Source organism: Raphanus sativus, chromosome 4 (assembly GCF_000801105.2).
Source record: "Raphanus sativus cultivar WK10039 chromosome 4, ASM80110v3, whole genome shotgun sequence".
Taxonomy (NCBI): Eukaryota; Viridiplantae; Streptophyta; class Magnoliopsida; order Brassicales; family Brassicaceae; genus Raphanus; species Raphanus sativus.
The window spans coordinates 40,028,155-40,045,442 of record NC_079514.1 but is presented as its reverse complement, the minus strand read 5'-3'; the positions used below and the strand labels follow the sequence as shown (position 1 = coordinate 40,045,442).

The window sequence follows — 17,288 nt, the reverse complement described above, 5'->3', positions numbered from 1 at the left end:
TCAAAAGATAAAAGAATCAATGTCAGACTAGATATGCATAAGGCTCCCTAACTGCAAAGTGAATAGGGAAATCATAAACAAGTTTATGGACAGCGAATGTTGTGCGGCAACTCTGTTTTGTGCATCCTTTAACGGACAAGTGCACAACAACTAGCACGAAGAGTCGAAGATGATATATGGTCAGCATGTAATACATGCACAGATGATTCTTCAATAAACAGCTAACAACTTCTACAAAGTTCAGATGCTTTTTAATTATCTATGATGAATCCAAATATGTGGTGCAAAGACCTCTCCAGTTGTGGTCCTAACGTCTGAGTTTAGTAAAAAGAGAAAATAAGATTAATCCAATTTTTTTTTATTAATCCAAATTCCTTTCTCTACTACTCGAAACCAATTTTTTTTCTATAGAAACATTAATAAATCATTAGTCAAAAATCACTGAACCAAAGGTTCTCTGCATATGTTTTATTTCATGGCTGTTAATAATAAGAGAACTATTGTTACTACGCTAGGCTATCTAAGTTATATTGTTACTGATATTTTTATTTTTTTTTCGAATGAAAATTGTTACTGATATTTAGGGGTGGGCAAAATATTCGTAAATTTTGATTCGATTCGTTATTCGTTTCGATTCGATCCGAAAAATCCGAATATCCGTAACTTAACGAATCGAAGCAAATACTAAAATCCAATATCCGTCAAAGACGAAGCAAATCACAAATACTAATATTTTTAGAAACGAATATCCGATCCGATCCGTTATATACATATATATGTATACATATTTATAAAATTATATAATATATATACTTTTATATCTTTATATAAGTTTTATAATGTTTTTATTCACTAAATTAATTATTTAGTTATTAAAAATTTTGAAAGTATGTAATTTTAAAAAAATAATTAATGAAATATTATTATTTTATTTCAAATTTTCTTCTTTTTCTTTTATTTTCATTTATTTTTTTTAATTTTTTATTATTTTGTACGGATCGAATCGGATATCCGGCAAAAATTCGGATATTCGCGGATATCCGGTATTCCGGATATCTGAAGAGTTACGGATCGGATCGGATCAAAAAATCGAATATTCGTAAGGCACGGATCGGATCACGGATATCCTTAAAATTCCGGATATCCGGTCCCTGCCCACCCCAGTGATATTAGGTCAAGATATTATCAGTAAGACTGTTTCCGTGGAGTCAATGGCTAGGATGTAATGAATAACGATTATTGAAAAGTGAAGTATACTGTATACACCAAGTTGTTTATTGTTTAGTTATATTTAAGTTATCCCATTCCATACATTCGTTTCATTCCTGTATCTTTTTATCATGAATAGTTTTTAACGTGAGTCACATTTTTTTCCATTCATCCCACAGGAATGGGTGGAATCAATTTTTTTAATTTTTCCGGTTAACTGGTAACTTTTTTTTTGGAATGCTCGTGAATGACTAATTCCACATGATTCCATTCATAAAAATGCAATCCAGTTACAGCCTTACTCTACTCATCCAGTTGATGAACTCAACTGCCAAAACGGGCAACTCTTTTTGTCTAATCCGTTCATATGTTTACTTCCAAGAATGGAGTTCTGTTGTTAGCTTCGTCTTGTCCCGGCTTAGTTGATCGCTTCTCCATACTTGTGTCATCTTCACTGAGAATATTCTTCGAAAACGAAGTCCTCATCTCCTCAATGGACGCCAAGCTCGGCACAATTATAGGTAGTTTCTTTGGCGTCTCGTTCTTGCGCTGATCGACCTGGCCATTGTATGACAAAACTTAACTGTTATTTATTCTAGTCATAGATATCATGACACTATACGATTCTTAGTGTTCTGTACCTGATAGTCTTTTATGAGAGACTGTTCCGCTTTGTCTCTAATGTTTGATACAGCTTGTCCATGCTTCTCTTGCAATAACGTGACCTGCTTCATGGAAGTCTCCACTATAGCATCCGTTGCTTCTTTGTTCTCGCGGTCTTGCATCAACGAGTCTGTAAAACCAGGGATTAGTACGCTGTTTTCCTGAAGTGCGAAAGCAGTTTTTGAGTTACTGTGGTTACCATTAACAGCTGCGTGAAGTTCATTAGTCCTAGTGACAAAGTTAGCATCCAATGTGGAGAATGTAGATGCAAACTCATCGTGCATCTTGTCGTTTTCTTTCGCCATGTCCCTATATACATTAGGAAGTTTTCTTTTTCAGCGAAGTGATGTGGAAAGAAGTTGCAGACACAGAACAAAACATGTTACCCCATTGTGACTTTGAGTTCTTGTTGGTACTTCGTGTTAAGGTTCTTTACGCCTTTTTCAGTGGTTTCCCACAGTTTTCTAGACTCATTGGCCCTTCCCAAGCTGAGATTGAGACAATGTTAGTACGAGGGAACGAGATTGTGGATTTGAAAGAAGTAGAGTAGGGAGATGGAATATGTACCAATCTTCAAGGTAATGGTCCATGACTGTGATAGACTCTGCTGAAGCTACTGTGTTTTCCGTGAACTCGGTTTTAGCTTTCTTTAGATAGTCACACAGTTCCTTCTTTCCGCCAATGAAGACTTGCTGCATACAAGACATTTGTTCCTGCAACCTCTTCTCTTCATGTACGTCGTGTTCCCGGATATTGCGTGACGCATCAGAGACCTAGAAACATGTCAATGATCAGAGTTTAAATGTGATTCAACTGATATAGAATGGAGTAATTAATAAAGACTCACCATGACACTTTTCTTTGAAGTTAACTTCGACAATATCAGACTAATGTCATGTAATGCTTGTTTCTCCTCTCTTTCAGCCTCTTCCTGTTTTTAGTAACAACGAGTTTCGAGTTTAACCTCTCAAAACATGCTTATTAAAGTTTTTAAAGAGTTTTGTCCAAACTCACCTTAAACTTCATTTCAAAGGCAGCAAGCTGTCTTGATTTCTCTGCTTGGCTTTCTCTAACGGCTTCCATCATGCTGTGAGCTTGGTTGTAGATGCTACTGAAAATTGTTGAAGTCGTGTTGGAAATCTCTTGCGCAGATCTCATGCTTCTGACCAAGCCCTGAATTAAGAAGAAGCAGAAATTAAATTCCTCAGAAGAAGTAATTGAACTAACAAGACACCAGCATATATGACTTTACACAACACCTGCTCTTGTTGTCTTGCAGCAAGAGCTAAGAGCTCCTTCTGATCATTAAGTGAATCCCGGATGTCCTCAGCGACTTTAGCAGCCTCTGTTGCTGATGCAGTGAGCAACTGAGAAGAGAAAGACACTTAAATTATCATCTGCGAATTAGAAAAACACGTAAATTTCATCACGCTATCTTTGCTTATACTTGTTCAACAGCCTCTATTTGTGACCCTATGGAGGAGTTCATGTTCTCCAAATCAAAGGAAGCTTTCTTCTGAACCATTGTAGAGAGTTCCTTCAATGCTGCTACTCCTGAAGTATAAGTATCTGCTGTTTTGCCAATTCTTGATTCCAGATCACGTGTTGCCTATGTGAGTTTCAGACCACTTAGTGTCATAAAATGTATAAAACAAAAAAGGGAAGTGACATGGTATATAGTCTTTTCTTACATCATATTTGTGAGCGAGAAATGAATGACTATGTTCTTCCATAGTTCTTAATTGCTGCTGTTGCTGAGACACTGATCCAAGTACTGTTCTGTGCAATTCTTTAAGGTTTTGATCAAGCTGTGAGCCAAATTTCAGAAGCATGCTCTGGTTTTCGGATTCCAGCTTGTCCTTTTGATCTGCAGAAACAAGTGAAAGTCAGCACTTGACAGAGACCATGTTTTCAGCTCTAGACATAGGAAACAACAAGTACCTAATCTCGTGAACAGCGAACTTATATCATTTGACGCATGCTGCAAATCAGAACGTAGCCCCTTTGCACGGTCGATCAAAGTAGACTCTGTCCAAGAAAATATCAGTAACACAAATCAAACAACAAATGAAGCCTTTGGGCTAGAATTGTTACCCGAGGCTTTCATTTTGGAGATGATGGCTTCCCTTTCCTTTAGCTTTGAGATAACTTGGATATAATTCTCTTTAAGGTCATGCAACTCCTTGTTAGTATTATCTAGGTTTCTCTGGACCATAAACGTTTGAAAATTTAAGAAAAACTCTCACTGAAAGCATGAGTAAATCTAGAAAGTAAATCACCTTGCAGTCCTTAAGGTCACTTTCTACATCCAGTAACTTTTCTCTCTCAGTCACGTAGAGCTCACGGAACTTGGAAGCTTCCTGCATAAGAGAAGAAGCCACTTAAGTTCCATCAGAGAAATTTGTTTTTTTTCTCTAACATATGGAAGAGTAAAGGTGGGGGGATGCATACAGTTTCACTGAGATTTAAAGCATTCTCCAACTGTTCTATCCTCTCAGTTCTCGCCTGAAACATACATAATGATTATTCAGAGCATGAAGTGAATGTAGTTTTAGCTAAGGCTCTTCCTTTGAACGTACCTTCTTTTCAGCCTCTTCTTGTGCATATCTTTCCTGTGCGATGTAAATACCATTTCTATCCCTTGCAGCTCTTACATCTGCATTGGTTGTACAACAGTTATAAACAAATCTACTAGCTCATTTGATAATAAACATAAGATGATGTTATGTGTGGGAACCTTCTTTCATTCTCTCTAGCTCCAAGTAAAGGTCTTTGAGCAACACAGCTTTGGATAACTTCTGGTTTGCCTGCAGAGAAACAAGTTAAGTTAGAAGGATGGGTATAAAGGGTATACTAATAAAGCTAGCCAACAAACCTCGGGTTTGTTCTTAATGTTCTTAGCACGATAGGCATAATCCAAAGTGCTTAAAGTTTCTTCCAAAGAATGAGCAGATGGTGAGATTGTAGCAATGATACAAGTCTTTGTCTTCCCTCCTAGGGAGTCTCGTAATAGCCTTGTCAGCTTACTATCCCTGATCATATCAATACTCACAATTACACTCAAACACACATGAATATCATCACAAATAGATTCATATAGTTGTAAAGACAAGGGCAAATACCTGTATGGTATATGTGAAGAATGTTCCACAAGCGCATTAATCACACGCCCCAGTGTAAGCAAGCTCTTATTAATCTCCCCAGCTTCTCTCGCCCTACCATCCCTTGACCCTGACCTTAAAATATTCTCGGAACCCGCTAGATCCACAAGGTTAAGCTTCCCACATTTGATCAACTCCTCATCTCCCATAGACTCCTCCTTAATATGGACCGTGATACTAAAAACCGAATGAGAACGACTGCTTCGTTTATTCAGCAACGTATCCGCCGTGCGCCTCTTGGACGAGCCTCGTTCAAGAAGAGCGTATATATCGTTAGCACTGTACACAACTTCCTCCTCGAGCCCACGTAACACCACACAGCCCTTCCCGTCCTCCATCAGAGAAACAGGCTTCTTCTGCTTATCCTCTGAAGAAGAAGATCTCGAGGAGTCTTCTTGAGCTAACAAGTCTGTGACTTCTTCGTTGTACAGCTCCAAAAACGTTACTTTCATGCTGTAATCAGCCTTTTGAGCCTCGAGGGTTTCGAATATGTGCCGAACAGCTCTTGGAATCACCCCAGCCTCCGCAGGTAAATCTCCTCCCTTAGACAACAACAACAACAACATCAACCAACCAACTCACAGCCACAAAAAATGAAACTGAAAATGAGATTACAGAGAAGAAGATGAGTCTCGTTATTATACCTTTTTACGCATGCCGCCTTCCATAGTGTAAGTCTTGCCGGTTCCAGTCTGTCCATAGGCAAAAACAGTGCAGCTAAAACCTTCCAACACTTCATGAACAATAGGTGCAATGGCCTGGTCATATATAGATCTTTGTTGCGCCTTAGGCCCAAACACCTAGAAGCAAAAAAAAAAGCAAACAAACATTTAATCACACCATCAGACCAACAAAGAACAAGGTTTGAGTGCCTAAACCAATTTTTGGAAAATTAAATTTGGAAATAGAACTCAATTTGCCGCCTAGACAGCTGACTATACCGATTTTTAGAACACTGATTATCCCCTAAACGGTCCAAAACATATACATGTATTATGGATTTATAATCAGTAGTTTGTATTAAGAGCCAATCTTGACTACAAATCATAACCAAACCAAATGAGAGAAAAATGGACCTTGTCGAAAGTGAAAAGACGGTCAACTTGCTTACTAGCAACAGTGACTTCTTTTCTGAGCTCGTTACAGGAAATGACTCTAGGGACGTTTGATCTCTGCTCCTCTTCGCTTAGAGGTCTGCAACGTAGAAGGACTTGAACGTTGACCTCTTTATCTCTTTCGAGACGGGAAGAGAAGGAGGAAGAAGAGTCAGGTCGTTGTCTTCTCTCGGGACGAGGAGTGAAGAACGGAGCTGGTGATGGGATCACTCCCACTCCGCTTTTCCTTGTGACGTCCGGTGTGAAAGACATAATAACTCTGATGTTCGATGTCTGAGAAATCAAAAAATTGATCAGATCATTATTCGAATCAAATTGAGAAAAAAAGGTAGGTTCTCAGATTCACTTACAGAAAGCACAAGGCGGATCTTGAAGTGGAGCCGGATCTCGAACACGGAAAAGGTTTTAGGGTTCTTTGAGATTCGCAAAGAGGGAACTTTTAGCTTTTTTTCCTCTCGTTTGAAATTTGAAAAGTAACCGTTTGTGAAACTCGGAGTGGTAGTGTTATTTGCATACACTACCGAAGAAGAGAAGAAACGTGGGCCCCGCTGGTTCTAAAATTCAAAAGTAAAAGCTAAAAAGGCAAAACCAATATGGTTCTAAATCATGTAACCGAATAAAATTTCGTTTGGACTACTATCCGCTCTAGCTCTCCAGCCCACTAAGGGCCCAAATTCGCGACATCTTTCTCTCCGAAAACGTCGTCGTATCTCGCAAGCACACTCTTCTTCCTCGATCTCGCTGTAGGGGTTTCTAGGGTTTATCTCTCTCTCTCTCTCTCTGCACATTCCGTAACCATGGAGTCTCTAGGGAAGCTACACCTCAATCAACACCCAATCCACCTCTCCCTCACTCAATCCCCTTCATCATTTCCCCAAAAATCATCATCACTCTCCTTCAAATCCTCTCGCCGATCAACTCCCTCCGTCAGAGCATCGTCCTCATCGAAACCCCAACCCTTGCAATCACTACCTTCCCGTCTCCTCAAATCCACATGCATCACCTTCACCGCCGCCTCCGCCCTGTTCTTCGCGAATCTCCACCTCAAATCTCCACCAGCGATCGCAGCTCCCCTGACACCCTCAGTAGAATCCCTAAAACAGAGCAGCGTCGACGTTTCCTTGGAAGAAGAAGAGAGATCTCTAGAAGAGCATCTATCTTCTCACCCCGACGACGTAACCGCTCTCCGCTCCCTAATGGAGGTAAGAATCAAATCCCGCAAGCTCCCAGAAGCGATAGAGCTAATCGATCGTTTGATCGAGCTAGAACCGGAGGAGAAAGAATGGCCGATCTTGAGAGCCAACATCTTCAGCCACAGCGGAGACTCGGAATCCGCCAAAACCGCCTTCGAGGAGATCATATCCAAGGACCCGCTCCGCGTCGAGGCCTACCACGGCCTAGCCATGGCCTACTCCGACTCAGGCGACGGCCTAAAGGCCGTGGAGGAGAGGATCCAAGAGGCGATGGCTAAGTGCAAGAAGGAGAGGAAGAATGGGAAGGACCTCAGGGATTTCAAGCTGCTGGTGGCGCAGATTCGGGTGCTGGAAGGGAGGCACGAGGAAGCGCTGAAGCTGTATCAGGAGCTAGTGAAGGAGGAGCCGAGGGATTTCAGGCCGTATCTCTGTCAGGGGATTATATACACGCTTCTTAAGAAGGGAGGCGAGGCGGAGAAGCAGTTTGAGAAGTTCAGGAGGCTTGTTCCCAGGAATCATCCTTATAGAGAGTATTTTATGGATAATATGGTTGCGACGAAGCTCTTTGCGGAGAAGGCACAGAGAGAGATGGCTGGAACTAAGGGTTGAGAGTCATGAGTTGTGGGGGGTAATGATGGTTGTCTCACGAAGTGCTTGGTAGGGGTTTTCTTGATGGTGGTTGTAGTAGGTGTGTGAACTTGAATTTGATATGATGTGAGTGTGTTGAATCTTAATCCATGGGAGTTTAAAAATCTTTTTGCAGTGTATTTTTGAATGTGATAAAATGTTGAAATGATTTGGTACCCCTTTTTTGATCTTTAGGTCTAAGAAAGTGTTGAAATCATGGCGACCTGATCCATTGCTTGATTGTTGTCTGAATGTTGTTAGCAAGTTACCTCTTCTCTTCTTAGTTTTAGGGGCAAACATCAATCTTGTATCTTGGCTTTGTGGTATCTAAATTACACGCAGCGATTGCTTATACTATAACCTTTGATTTCTCAATTTTGCTCTTCTTCTTCTTCAATTTTTGGAAGATGAAGTCAGAGCAGAGCTTAGTGATAATAAGATAACCCCTGCTTTTGATCACTCTTGGAAGTTGCATAGTATCTATCAATTATATAAAAGAAAAAAACATTTGTGAAAAATGCAAACATGTAATGATATGTTTAAGCATCACTGCATAAAGAGGAGGTGTAGCCTCATGATGAAACCTGCGAAGCTGGTTCTAACGAAAAGTAGGTGCAGTAAAGTTTGAAACTTTACTGTTGACTTTACAACAAGTGAGAGAGATAAGACAGTGAAAAAGTAAACTAGGGATTTGGAGTTTCCAGATTTGGCACTGGGAGGTTTGGAGTTGGGAGTGTTGGGGCTGTCCAGAATTGAGCATTTTTAACCTTTGAGATGCTATCCAATATTCCCAAGGGAGTGATGTCTCCAGTCACAGTCACTTTCTTTGCAGCAAAATCTATGTTGAACGATGTCACACCTACAAGTAGTACTCAAATTCGTTAGTGACCGAAACCGGTTGAAAATGATAGACCAGACGGTTCAAATATTTTGTAAACCAGAACATTTTGAAAGTAAACCGATATCTAACCAAAAAAAAAAGAAAAAGAAACAAGGAGGTGCATTCCCGTGAATGAATGAAGGAATAATCTACCTTGCATTCTGGACAGTTGTTTCCTAACTTTTGCTTCACAGCCTCTACAGTGGAGAGACACTTTGAGAACAACGACCTGCTCCAAGAAAATGCAACTCTACTCATTTACCCTATTACCACCATTTATTTACATCTATGCCACTTATCATATCAAATAAACAAACTTACCTTGTCTGAACCACCACCTCCTCCACCACTAGTCTTCTCCTCCATTGACGGTTTTATCTCTTCAGCATCAGGAGATTTAGGAGCTACCGTCTTAATCGTATCCTGACCCAAAGACCCGGTAAGAGAATCCGGATCGGAGCCCAAAAGATACCTTGTAGAACCAGCAGGGGTTTTGGTGAACTCACTTGCGGGTCTCGCTACACAGCTGAAACTCTTCCTCGCCAAGCTGAGGTCATTTGTGATGAGCTTCAACAACGCCGCGGCTCCACCGCCACTGCCGGTGCTTTTTCGGGCAGTGACGCTCCTCCTGCTGCCCTTGTAGATCTCTATTGTTTTGTTACTGATCTCTCCGTCTGCTGGAGAAGCGGGTATTCTGATATAATCGTCGACGGAGGATCTCTTGCCATCTTCAATGATCGGATTGTGGCGGTCGATTTCTCTGCCGCTGAGTTTTTCATCGTCCATGACGGTGGTGGTTGGTTTGTGAATGTGGTCCATGCTTGAACATATGGCTGTTGATACTTGAGAAGCGCAAAACATACGTCCCTTCATTTTATTTTGCTTTCGACGGTTATGAATTATGAAAGAAACCAAAGAAATTAAAAGGTAACAAAATGTTGTCAGAACTTGAACGAAACGTTGATGAGGACGTTAGTATGTGAATGATATGATGATATAACTTTACTCTCATATAGAGAGAGAACTGGATTGGAATAGAGACAAAAGAGAGTTAATAGTGTATGCTTACATGATATGAGTTATTTGTCCATATATGTATAATCTATAGTTGTTGAGACGTTATAACGTCTACTTTTCATTAAACTCGAAGGCTTTCATTTCATGTAATGATGACATATGATCGTAGTTTGAACCTCGACTTGGGTTGGGATAATAAATTGCTTTTCGCGTGTGTTTTAGAGAGTGCACGTTTGTTTTCTGGTTGGCCTTCAGAGTTCAGACTATTTGCATTAATTAGGTGTTATTTCCAGGAAAGATAAATCGTCGCATAAATCTCTAGTAAGATTAAGATACCCATCAACTAAAACATATGTAAGACAAAAATATAAAATCAATATTAGTAGAATAGTACATCTAGAAACCTCATAGTATATATTTAACACCATCATAAAAAGCATTTTTATCAGAAAGCAAACAATTAAGTATTGTTTTTATTTGTTAATACCTTCCATGCTCACTGTCACTGGAATCATATGGCAGGCGTGGACCGTGGGACGTCCTTCACGAGGCTTTTTTCTAAATCCCACTTTGCTCTTATTATTTTCCTTTGTTTGTCTGTTTTTATTTATTTAACATGATAAATGAAACACTGAATCTGTGTCAGAGAGAGACGAGACATATGACAACGGTCTAAAACCAGATAAAATACAATAAATCTTGAGAAATGAGTATTAATGGAGCTTTCCTTATAAATGGACAGCGTGATACTTGAATGTTAGAGCCGGGACAGAGCTTTTGTAGGATTACCATAATCTATCTATCTTCTTCCCAGCTTTTCACTAATTAACTAATATGGATCTTTTATTGAGATCTGTAGCAATTAGGGACACTGGGAATATTCTACCTTCGGATGTACAAAACAGAGGAGAGTGTATCCGGTTTTAACTCCCTTTGACCCTTTGTTATAAAAATCGTTTCATTTTGCTCCTAGTCCTTACTCCTTAGCCGAAAATAAGGTCAAATTCTTCTATACCTAATTAAATAATATACTTTATTTACTGTTCTAATATTATCTTAAAATATAAATATAACCACATGTTAGTGGTCAGATAGTAGCATGACGTTTCAGCATTGTTAAGGAAACTGAGTTCAAATCCGACTACTCATATATCGTTAACACATGGCTACCGATAATTTAACATTCTCTCACCAGGGAACAGTTTTTGTTTTTTTAAAATATAAATATTAGGATAATACCGTTCTAATATTATCCTAATTCTCTACATTTATTTAGTTTGAGATTTGAGTTTTAAAGAAAAACTTTTGTCCCCATACCAGGAAAAAAAAATGAAATGAAGAACATAATATAAGGAAAATATATAGAAGGAGAAAATCTTATCTCCGACGAAGAGAAAACAAAAACATACCGGGAGAGGTAAGAGTCATTTTAAACTTATTGGGAGGCTAGTAAATAGTAATATATATATCTACATTTGATCATATTTCAAATTAGAATTTCACAAAACAAGGAAATAACTTACAGTTTCCTTTAAATGTTTTATATAGCTCTGGAAAGTCATAACCTTTGAGTTAGTTAAGTAGTGATAGATATACTCCCCCTCTTCCTCCATCATCTGGCTACAGAACACAACACCAAAACAAAATGGAATAACATTAGTTTGACATACACCCTCTAATTATACTTTCACTACTCTTGTAGCTAATTAAAGTATGAGTTCAAGTGGATTTTTAACTTTGCAAAATTTGAGTTAGCTATTGGTTTTTGATGGGAGTGTCATCAAGTGCGTCAAATTCCCAGTCATTGATTTCATCAGCCAAGGACTCTTCTCCATCGTCTAGTTCCAACTCCAGCTGCTTCTTCGCCGGGTCTTCCTTCTCTGAAGACCCTTTTTTACTACTGTCTGGAGTTTCCACACCATCAAATTCTTTCTGGACTGTGAAAGAAAGTGGAACCTCGGGTATCATTTTCAGTGACGGGGAGCGTGAAGAAGATGAAGAGGTTCTCGAAGGAGACTCAATATCTAGAAGCGGGCGTTCGATAGACTCAAACTCTTCTTTTGTTTTGTCCAATGCCTCAAATAGTTCTTTCACTCTTTTATCGTCTTTCCTGGATCAGATAACACCCAAAGCCATGAGAGAGTTATGTTTTTCTAACTCGAGTACTTTTGTATTCTCCAACGGTGGAAATGTACATACACAAAGTTGCGGTTTGATTCTCAATCAATAGCTGGATATCAATATTATAACGTCTAAAAACGAATGGTCATGTTACTCATGTAATTTGTAACTTTACCTGGAGATACCTTCAGTTTGTGAATAGAATGGCTTTTTCATAGCATCCACCACGCTTAATGTTGTTACAAACTGGTATAAGTTAATAAAGAAGAATCAGAAGATAGGTTAACAAACTTGTTACGACACTTTCTTATCTCTGCAGTTGGAAATTGAGATAAGTGGTCTACATGTCTATATCATAAACCAAAGTACCTTGGCTTCGAGGTCCAGATACTCCTTCTCAAGTTTTTTTCTTGAATCGACTGGCTTTATATCCTTATCGTCTGTCTTTTTATCTGCTTCTAACCTGAAATTTCCCCATAAACAGGTCAAATAAAGCTACCAGCCTATCTTTGGTAAAATAAAGTGTACAGGAATAGAGAAGTTGTATGTTACCATTTACTTGGTTCCAAAAGTTCGACGACTCCTCTGATCTTGGGTATAGAAGGATCCAACTGTTCCTGAGTTGATGTTAAAAATATGAATGTGAGCTTAACCTTTAGCTTACAGTCAGTAACCAAGTGAAATTCATTCGGCATAAGGTCCAACATGATACAACATGTTATCAACTATATCATGATGAAACTGGCACTAATTTTGAGGTAACATTAAGAGTTACCTTGTAGAAAGAGAGGAGTTGAACAATCAAGTCGATGAAATGGTCACCATATCTCTCTATCTCCCCACTAAAAGGAGTTGAACAATCAGGTCGATGAAATTGAAGGAATGACAAAATGTGGATCATATGCAAAGTAATTAAGGAAGCTGCATAATTGCTGAGTTCCTGCGTAGTGGAGATAAGACATACCTCACTTGTATTTCCTTTTGTTGAGCAAATTTAGACTGGATAATCCAGGTATCTTCCAAAAACTTGATCCACTTATTTACAACATCTGCCTCTACTCGGCATGAACATATCGAGCGAGTTAGCTCGTCTTCCTACACCGTAAGCCAGCCAAACATCACAAACTATTCTTATGAGATAAATTTATATAGTATGATACGGCTTATGTTTCATCTCATGTATTAGTAGTTAGCTACCTTTGACTTCAGGTGCATAAGTATTTCATTACTTGCATTATCAAACTGCTCTCTTTCTTCTCTAGCATTGTGAAGGCGAGCCCGGGCAGATGTTATTGAAGTGTTGACCTTCAAAACAAATGTGAACTCTGTAATATGAACCTACAAATATGAATCTCTACCAGTTCAGTACATTGGTCTGGAATAAGTTCTTATCGAATTTTACCCTTTTCAGCTCAGCTTCAAGATCTTCCTTCATAATCTCAAGGTTTTTTAATTCTGCAGCTACATCCTGAAAGTCACATTTGTGTATAATAAGAATATGTAATACAAAGCGACTGAGCCAATCTTTCATTGACGAGTTCAAAGAGATGAGGGGCTGCAAACCTTCTCCCGCTGGCTGACTTCATCGGTTTTGGAAAGTCGGTAGCTAAGAGCTTCTTCTTTCTGGCTTCTGCTTTTAGATACGGAAACAAAGATGCATGTGAACTACGATATGATCCACAATTTCTCTTACCTATTATCCACAATTCGTTTTTCAATTGTGGATCATTTCTCTTACCTATGATCCACAATTCGTTTTTCAACATTTTCTCTTATCTTTGTATTCCAACATTTTGCCAAATAAAACTTTAAGTTCATAAAGTAGATATATTTTAAAATGACCAGGTTTGCATTTTCTCTTACCTATGATCCACAATTCGTTTTTCTTCTTTAGAGGTAGAATTGAGTAAAGATTCTGACAGAACTTTAAGTTTATCAACCTGCAAAATACAGAATGAACTTGGTTAAATATTGACCCGAATATAACAATCGAAACCAACATTTAGATGAAGATTTAGGTATATGAGGTCCTACACTAGTGACATCAAGGCAATAACAGAGTTCAAATTTTGCCAAATAAATCTTTGTATTCCAACATTTTGGAAAACAAGCTTTTTTTTGTCACATGGAAAACAAGCTAATAATCAGTCTTTATGGTAAGAAAATTATGCATGAGACAGTAACAAACAAACCAATAAAAGCGGCAAAAGTTCTGAGTATGCAGTTTTTACCTTCTCACTGTGGTATTGAAGGGAATCACCATTTCTTAATGATTTCTTCTTCAGTAAGAGTGCTTCTAGCTTCGAAAAAGTACGAACTTGCTCAAGTATTTCCCGGAGAGCCTGCAGCAACCCAAGTTTTTGGTACAACTCACAGGGATTGATTGATAAATCAGAAATGTATACAAAAATCATGAAGATACTTGGGGAACAAAGCAATGCAATAAAGATTTCTTAGAAGCCTTAGTACTTTCTTTCACTTGGCTTATATGTGAAAAACAAAATCTAGATATTAAGACTTAAGCACGGTTCTATACAAATAAATAAAGTCAACAATAGCTGGAAACCCAGACCATATCTAACGAGACAGTGAAAAGTATAAGAGACAATCTCACCTCGGTTGATGCAGCATTGGTTCCTGTGGCTTTTGAACTATCTTCGTTTGAAGTCTTCTCGAGAACCTTGACCTTTGTCTTATCAAGTTTCTCCATCAGCGCTTGGGCTTCAGTATCTATTCTGAGACATGCACAAATGAGAATTGAAAGGAGAGAAAGTAAAACATTTAAGACATGGACATTGCTAAAACTCCACCCAAAGCTTCAGCCAGGAAAATTCAGAGAGTGTATAAAAGTGTTCTGATCTCCAGTAATACCTTGCAAGATCAGCACTGATTTTAAGCCCTCCGATTGCACCTTGGACATAATGCAAAAGTTCCTCGCGCTTTGCCTAGAAGAGAAAAAAAAAGAGATAAAAGAGGCATTACGAAGTGCCAAGATCTCTTAACGGTTTGTTAAAGGACATTTTAATCCAGTGGGCCTTATTCATCTTGTCAGCAGCAACACATGTACTATGAGACATAGTTTTACCAGAACTTCATCCTTGTATTTGGAAAACACCGCTGCCAAGTCCTGCACATTTCGAATCACTGCTTCGTGAACTTCCTTCTCTCCTGACAAAGAGAGCCTGTATGTATCAACCAATGACCATATAAATAGAATAACTAAAAATTAACAAATATAAATGAAAGAGAGAAATGATCACCCAAACAGTTCCAGAAGCAGCTGGACTTCCTCCTCATTTGGTGCTTCCAAAATCTGATTCACACCGGAAAAAAAACTTAAAAACTCAATCCATGAACAATAAAAAAGGCCAGCCTAAATAAATATTGCAAAGATGATGATCATGTGGAAAACACGTGATAAGTAGTAACTAATGAATGCTTCCAGGGTCAGAGATCAGATTCAAGGCATATCAAAACTCACCATGGACAATACCATCCCTTCAAGGGCCTCACTGTGAAGAAACACATCTCGGAAAGTCATCGGCTCACCTGGAAGACCAGGATCAACGTAATAAACCTGTTAACAAAACCAGATCATAAGCCACAAAAAAAAAAAAAAACTGCTGAGCCAGGACAATGTGCGATTTTGAATCACTCACGACGGTGCTGAGATTCTTGGCTTCTTCGGAACTAGGCTGATTCTGATCACAAGACATTGTTATCCTCTCGACCTCTCTAAGAGAGACGAGCCATCTCCTCAGCAACTGCACTCTCTCGCCGCCTCGCGACGAAACCGAGACTTCTTCTAATATCTTCACCGCGAGGCTGAAGCTCTTCACGTTCCTCGATCCCTGCATTCATCATCAAACACACACACGCTCACATCGGAGATTTTGAAGGAAGATTATTAATCAGATTTTTGCGAGATGAAAATTTTAAGAGGAATTACGTACGATGCGATCCTGGAAGAGTTTGGCGCCTTCGGAAACGGCATTGCCGGCGGTGAGGACGACGGAATCGGCGTAGTTTCGAACGGTGCGGGTGAGGTTGTTCTTCCCGGACCCGCCGACTTCGACGGCTCTGTGCACCGCCGATCTCAACCACGACATTACTGTAGATTCTCCTTCGCGAAATCGCAAATCTCGATTGTTCGATTTCTCTTTTGTGTGAATATTATTTGGAGGATTGTAGAAAGAATAAAACGGAGGGAGTGCGATGGGAGAGGGGAACAAGTCAGACGCAGGAAGGCTCTTTCTTCTCTCTTCAATATAGATTTTCCCGGGCGATTCGATTCGGTGCTTTCTTTTATTTTATTTTATTTTTGCTTGTTTTATTTTTGAGTGAATTGGGTCAAAATCCCTTAAAAAGTAACAAATTAGGCAAATGCCTATGACATAAAAATTGTGGGGCTTCCAAGTGATCCAAGCTAGATGAAATGTCAATACTGTCCTTATGCCAATAAAAAAGAAAGTGACGGTATAACCGGTGACAATGGGTCATCAGGTAAATGGAATTAAAAAATAAAAAAATAGAGAAAATATGTAATGATTAACCTAATATTTTATCCCCTGGTTATTTAGGTGAGGGCGGCTAAAACGAAGACCAATGCGATACTTTGTTGCACTGTTACAACGTATCCATGTTGAGGAAGATAAGAGTATTTAAATTTTATAATTTCTCAAAAAAAAAGTATTTAAATTTTATAAAAATGTTTAACTAAAGAAAGAATGAAAATGATGCAGGTTTTGTTTTTGGTGATCGTGGAACCCAAACTAAGAAGGTTATGAATGTAATATTTCCCGAGAAAAGAATGCTCCTTTTTCACCGAGTTCAATTAGAAATGGCATTCGCTGATAATTTTCTGGAAAATAAGAATCTTGGAACCCAACCAGTTAGGGAGATAATAGAGCTGGATGACGATGATGAGATGGCTGATGGAACTCAAACAAATGTGCCAACATGTAAGCTTTTTTCCTTGAGTGTATTAATTATATAAATATCAAAGTACATAATCGAAAATTGTTGGCATGTGCATTTTAAGCTAGTATGATATGTTAATTTGTTTTAACAAGCTAATAGTAAACTGTGGAGATCGTGGTTAAAAGTGAAAATTTCAAGTAATAATGTTTGTCGACATATATGATGATACGTTAGCGCGATAAATAAATGTTTAACAAGTAATTAAATTTAGTAACCAGTCCATAATTATTCGTTGCAGTCCAACATTTCACCCTAAATTAAATTTAGTCACCGCTCCATGATAAAAGTGTTATTAGTCAGGTAAATGAAACTTTGAACAGTG

General features: G+C 38.7%; 4 protein-coding genes across 6 annotated transcripts; 1 reads left to right on the top strand and 3 right to left on the bottom strand.

Annotated features, from left to right (window-relative positions):
* Positions 1-1,455: 1,455 nt before the first annotated feature.
* LOC108854395 (kinesin-like protein KIN-5B) lies at positions 1,456-6,653 on the bottom strand. The gene is made up of 21 exons (XM_018627941.2): positions 6,499-6,653; positions 6,110-6,421; positions 5,678-5,833; positions 4,995-5,575; positions 4,748-4,904; positions 4,610-4,679; positions 4,452-4,528; positions 4,324-4,377; positions 4,152-4,232; positions 3,967-4,078; positions 3,814-3,900; positions 3,564-3,739; positions 3,320-3,481; positions 3,132-3,239; positions 2,887-3,045; positions 2,720-2,803; positions 2,440-2,645; positions 2,259-2,360; positions 2,072-2,181; positions 1,851-2,002; positions 1,456-1,767 (listed from the first exon to the last, which is right to left on the bottom strand). Exons 2-21 carry the CDS (start codon positions 6,398-6,400, stop codon positions 1,573-1,575), a joined length of 3,120 nt encoding a protein of 1,039 aa, XP_018483443.2. The 5' UTR covers positions 6,401-6,421; positions 6,499-6,653; the 3' UTR covers positions 1,456-1,572.
* A 214-nt stretch (positions 6,654-6,867) lies between these two features.
* Positions 6,868-8,147, top strand: LOC108854398 (protein SLOW GREEN 1, chloroplastic). Its single transcript, XM_018627944.2, has one exon. The coding sequence runs from the start codon at positions 6,946-6,948 to the stop codon at positions 7,948-7,950; it is 1,005 nt and encodes a 334-aa protein (XP_018483446.1). The 5' UTR covers positions 6,868-6,945; the 3' UTR covers positions 7,951-8,147.
* Positions 8,148-8,433: 286 nt separating this feature from the next.
* On the bottom strand, positions 8,434-10,027 carry LOC108852368 (protein SODIUM POTASSIUM ROOT DEFECTIVE 2). Its single transcript, XM_018625864.2, has 3 exons — positions 9,170-10,027; positions 9,002-9,077; positions 8,434-8,827 (listed from the first exon to the last, which is right to left on the bottom strand). The coding sequence occupies exons 1-3, from the start codon at positions 9,719-9,721 to the stop codon at positions 8,652-8,654; spliced, it is 804 nt and encodes a 267-aa protein (XP_018481366.1). The 5' UTR covers positions 9,722-10,027; the 3' UTR covers positions 8,434-8,651.
* Positions 10,028-10,270: 243 nt separating this feature from the next.
* Positions 10,271-16,278, bottom strand: LOC108851735 (uncharacterized). 3 transcript variants are annotated; one of them, XR_008945110.1, is made up of 20 exons: positions 15,940-16,278; positions 15,646-15,837; positions 15,468-15,563; positions 15,247-15,299; positions 15,072-15,168; positions 14,858-14,931; positions 14,601-14,721; positions 14,218-14,328; positions 13,850-13,926; positions 13,550-13,616; positions 13,389-13,454; positions 13,184-13,291; positions 12,951-13,081; positions 12,762-12,828; positions 12,539-12,603; positions 12,356-12,449; positions 12,162-12,232; positions 11,602-11,975; positions 11,389-11,485; positions 10,271-10,462 (listed from the first exon to the last, which is right to left on the bottom strand). XR_008945110.1 is itself a non-coding variant. In XM_057008845.1 (19 exons), exons 1-18 carry the CDS (start codon positions 16,093-16,095, stop codon positions 11,621-11,623), a joined length of 2,001 nt encoding a protein of 666 aa, XP_056864825.1. In that variant the 5' UTR covers positions 16,096-16,278; the 3' UTR covers positions 10,469-11,485; positions 11,602-11,620. The 3 variants fall into 3 exon arrangements, 2 of the variants coding, with proteins under 2 accessions (XP_056864825.1, XP_018480701.1); XM_057008845.1 differs by lacking the exon at positions 10,271-10,462 and having other exon boundaries at positions 10,469-11,485; XM_018625199.2 differs by lacking the exons at positions 10,271-10,462; positions 11,389-11,485 and having other exon boundaries at positions 11,522-11,975.
* Between the last annotated feature and the right edge of the window lie 1,010 nt (positions 16,279-17,288).

Excerpts from the sequence above, each read along its gene's own strand:
- LOC108854398 (XM_018627944.2), top strand. The coding sequence starts at position 6,946 with ATGGAGTCTCTAGGGAAGCTACACCTCAATCAACACCCAATCCACCTC.
- LOC108851735 (XM_057008845.1), bottom strand. The coding sequence starts at position 16,095 with ATGTCGTGGTTGAGATCGGCGGTGCACAGAGCCGTCGAAGTCGGCGGG. Across the intron at positions 14,932-15,071 it reads AATACAAGGATGAAGTTCTG|GCAAAGCGCGAGGAACTTTT; the intron begins GTAAAACTATGT and ends TTTCTCTTCTAG. Across the intron at positions 14,329-14,600 it reads CCAATGCTGCATCAACCGAG|GCTCTCCGGGAAATACTTGA; the intron begins GTGAGATTGTCT and ends GGGTTGCTGCAG.
- LOC108854395 (XM_018627941.2), bottom strand. The coding sequence starts at position 6,400 with ATGTCTTTCACACCGGACGTCACAAGGAAAAGCGGAGTGGGAGTGATC. Across the intron at positions 3,740-3,813 it reads TTCGCTGTTCACGAGATTAG|ATCAAAAGGACAAGCTGGAA; the intron begins GTACTTGTTGTT and ends TTGTTTCTGCAG. Across the intron at positions 2,182-2,258 it reads GAACTCAAAGTCACAATGGG|GGACATGGCGAAAGAAAACG; the intron begins GTAACATGTTTT and ends TAATGTATATAG.
- LOC108852368 (XM_018625864.2), bottom strand. The coding sequence starts at position 9,721 with ATGAAGGGACGTATGTTTTGCGCTTCTCAAGTATCAACAGCCATATGT. Across the intron at positions 9,078-9,169 it reads GAGGTGGTGGTTCAGACAAG|GTCGTTGTTCTCAAAGTGTC; the intron begins GTAAGTTTGTTT and ends TTCTTGGAGCAG. Across the intron at positions 8,828-9,001 it reads ACAACTGTCCAGAATGCAAG|GTGTGACATCGTTCAACATA; the intron begins GTAGATTATTCC and ends TACTACTTGTAG.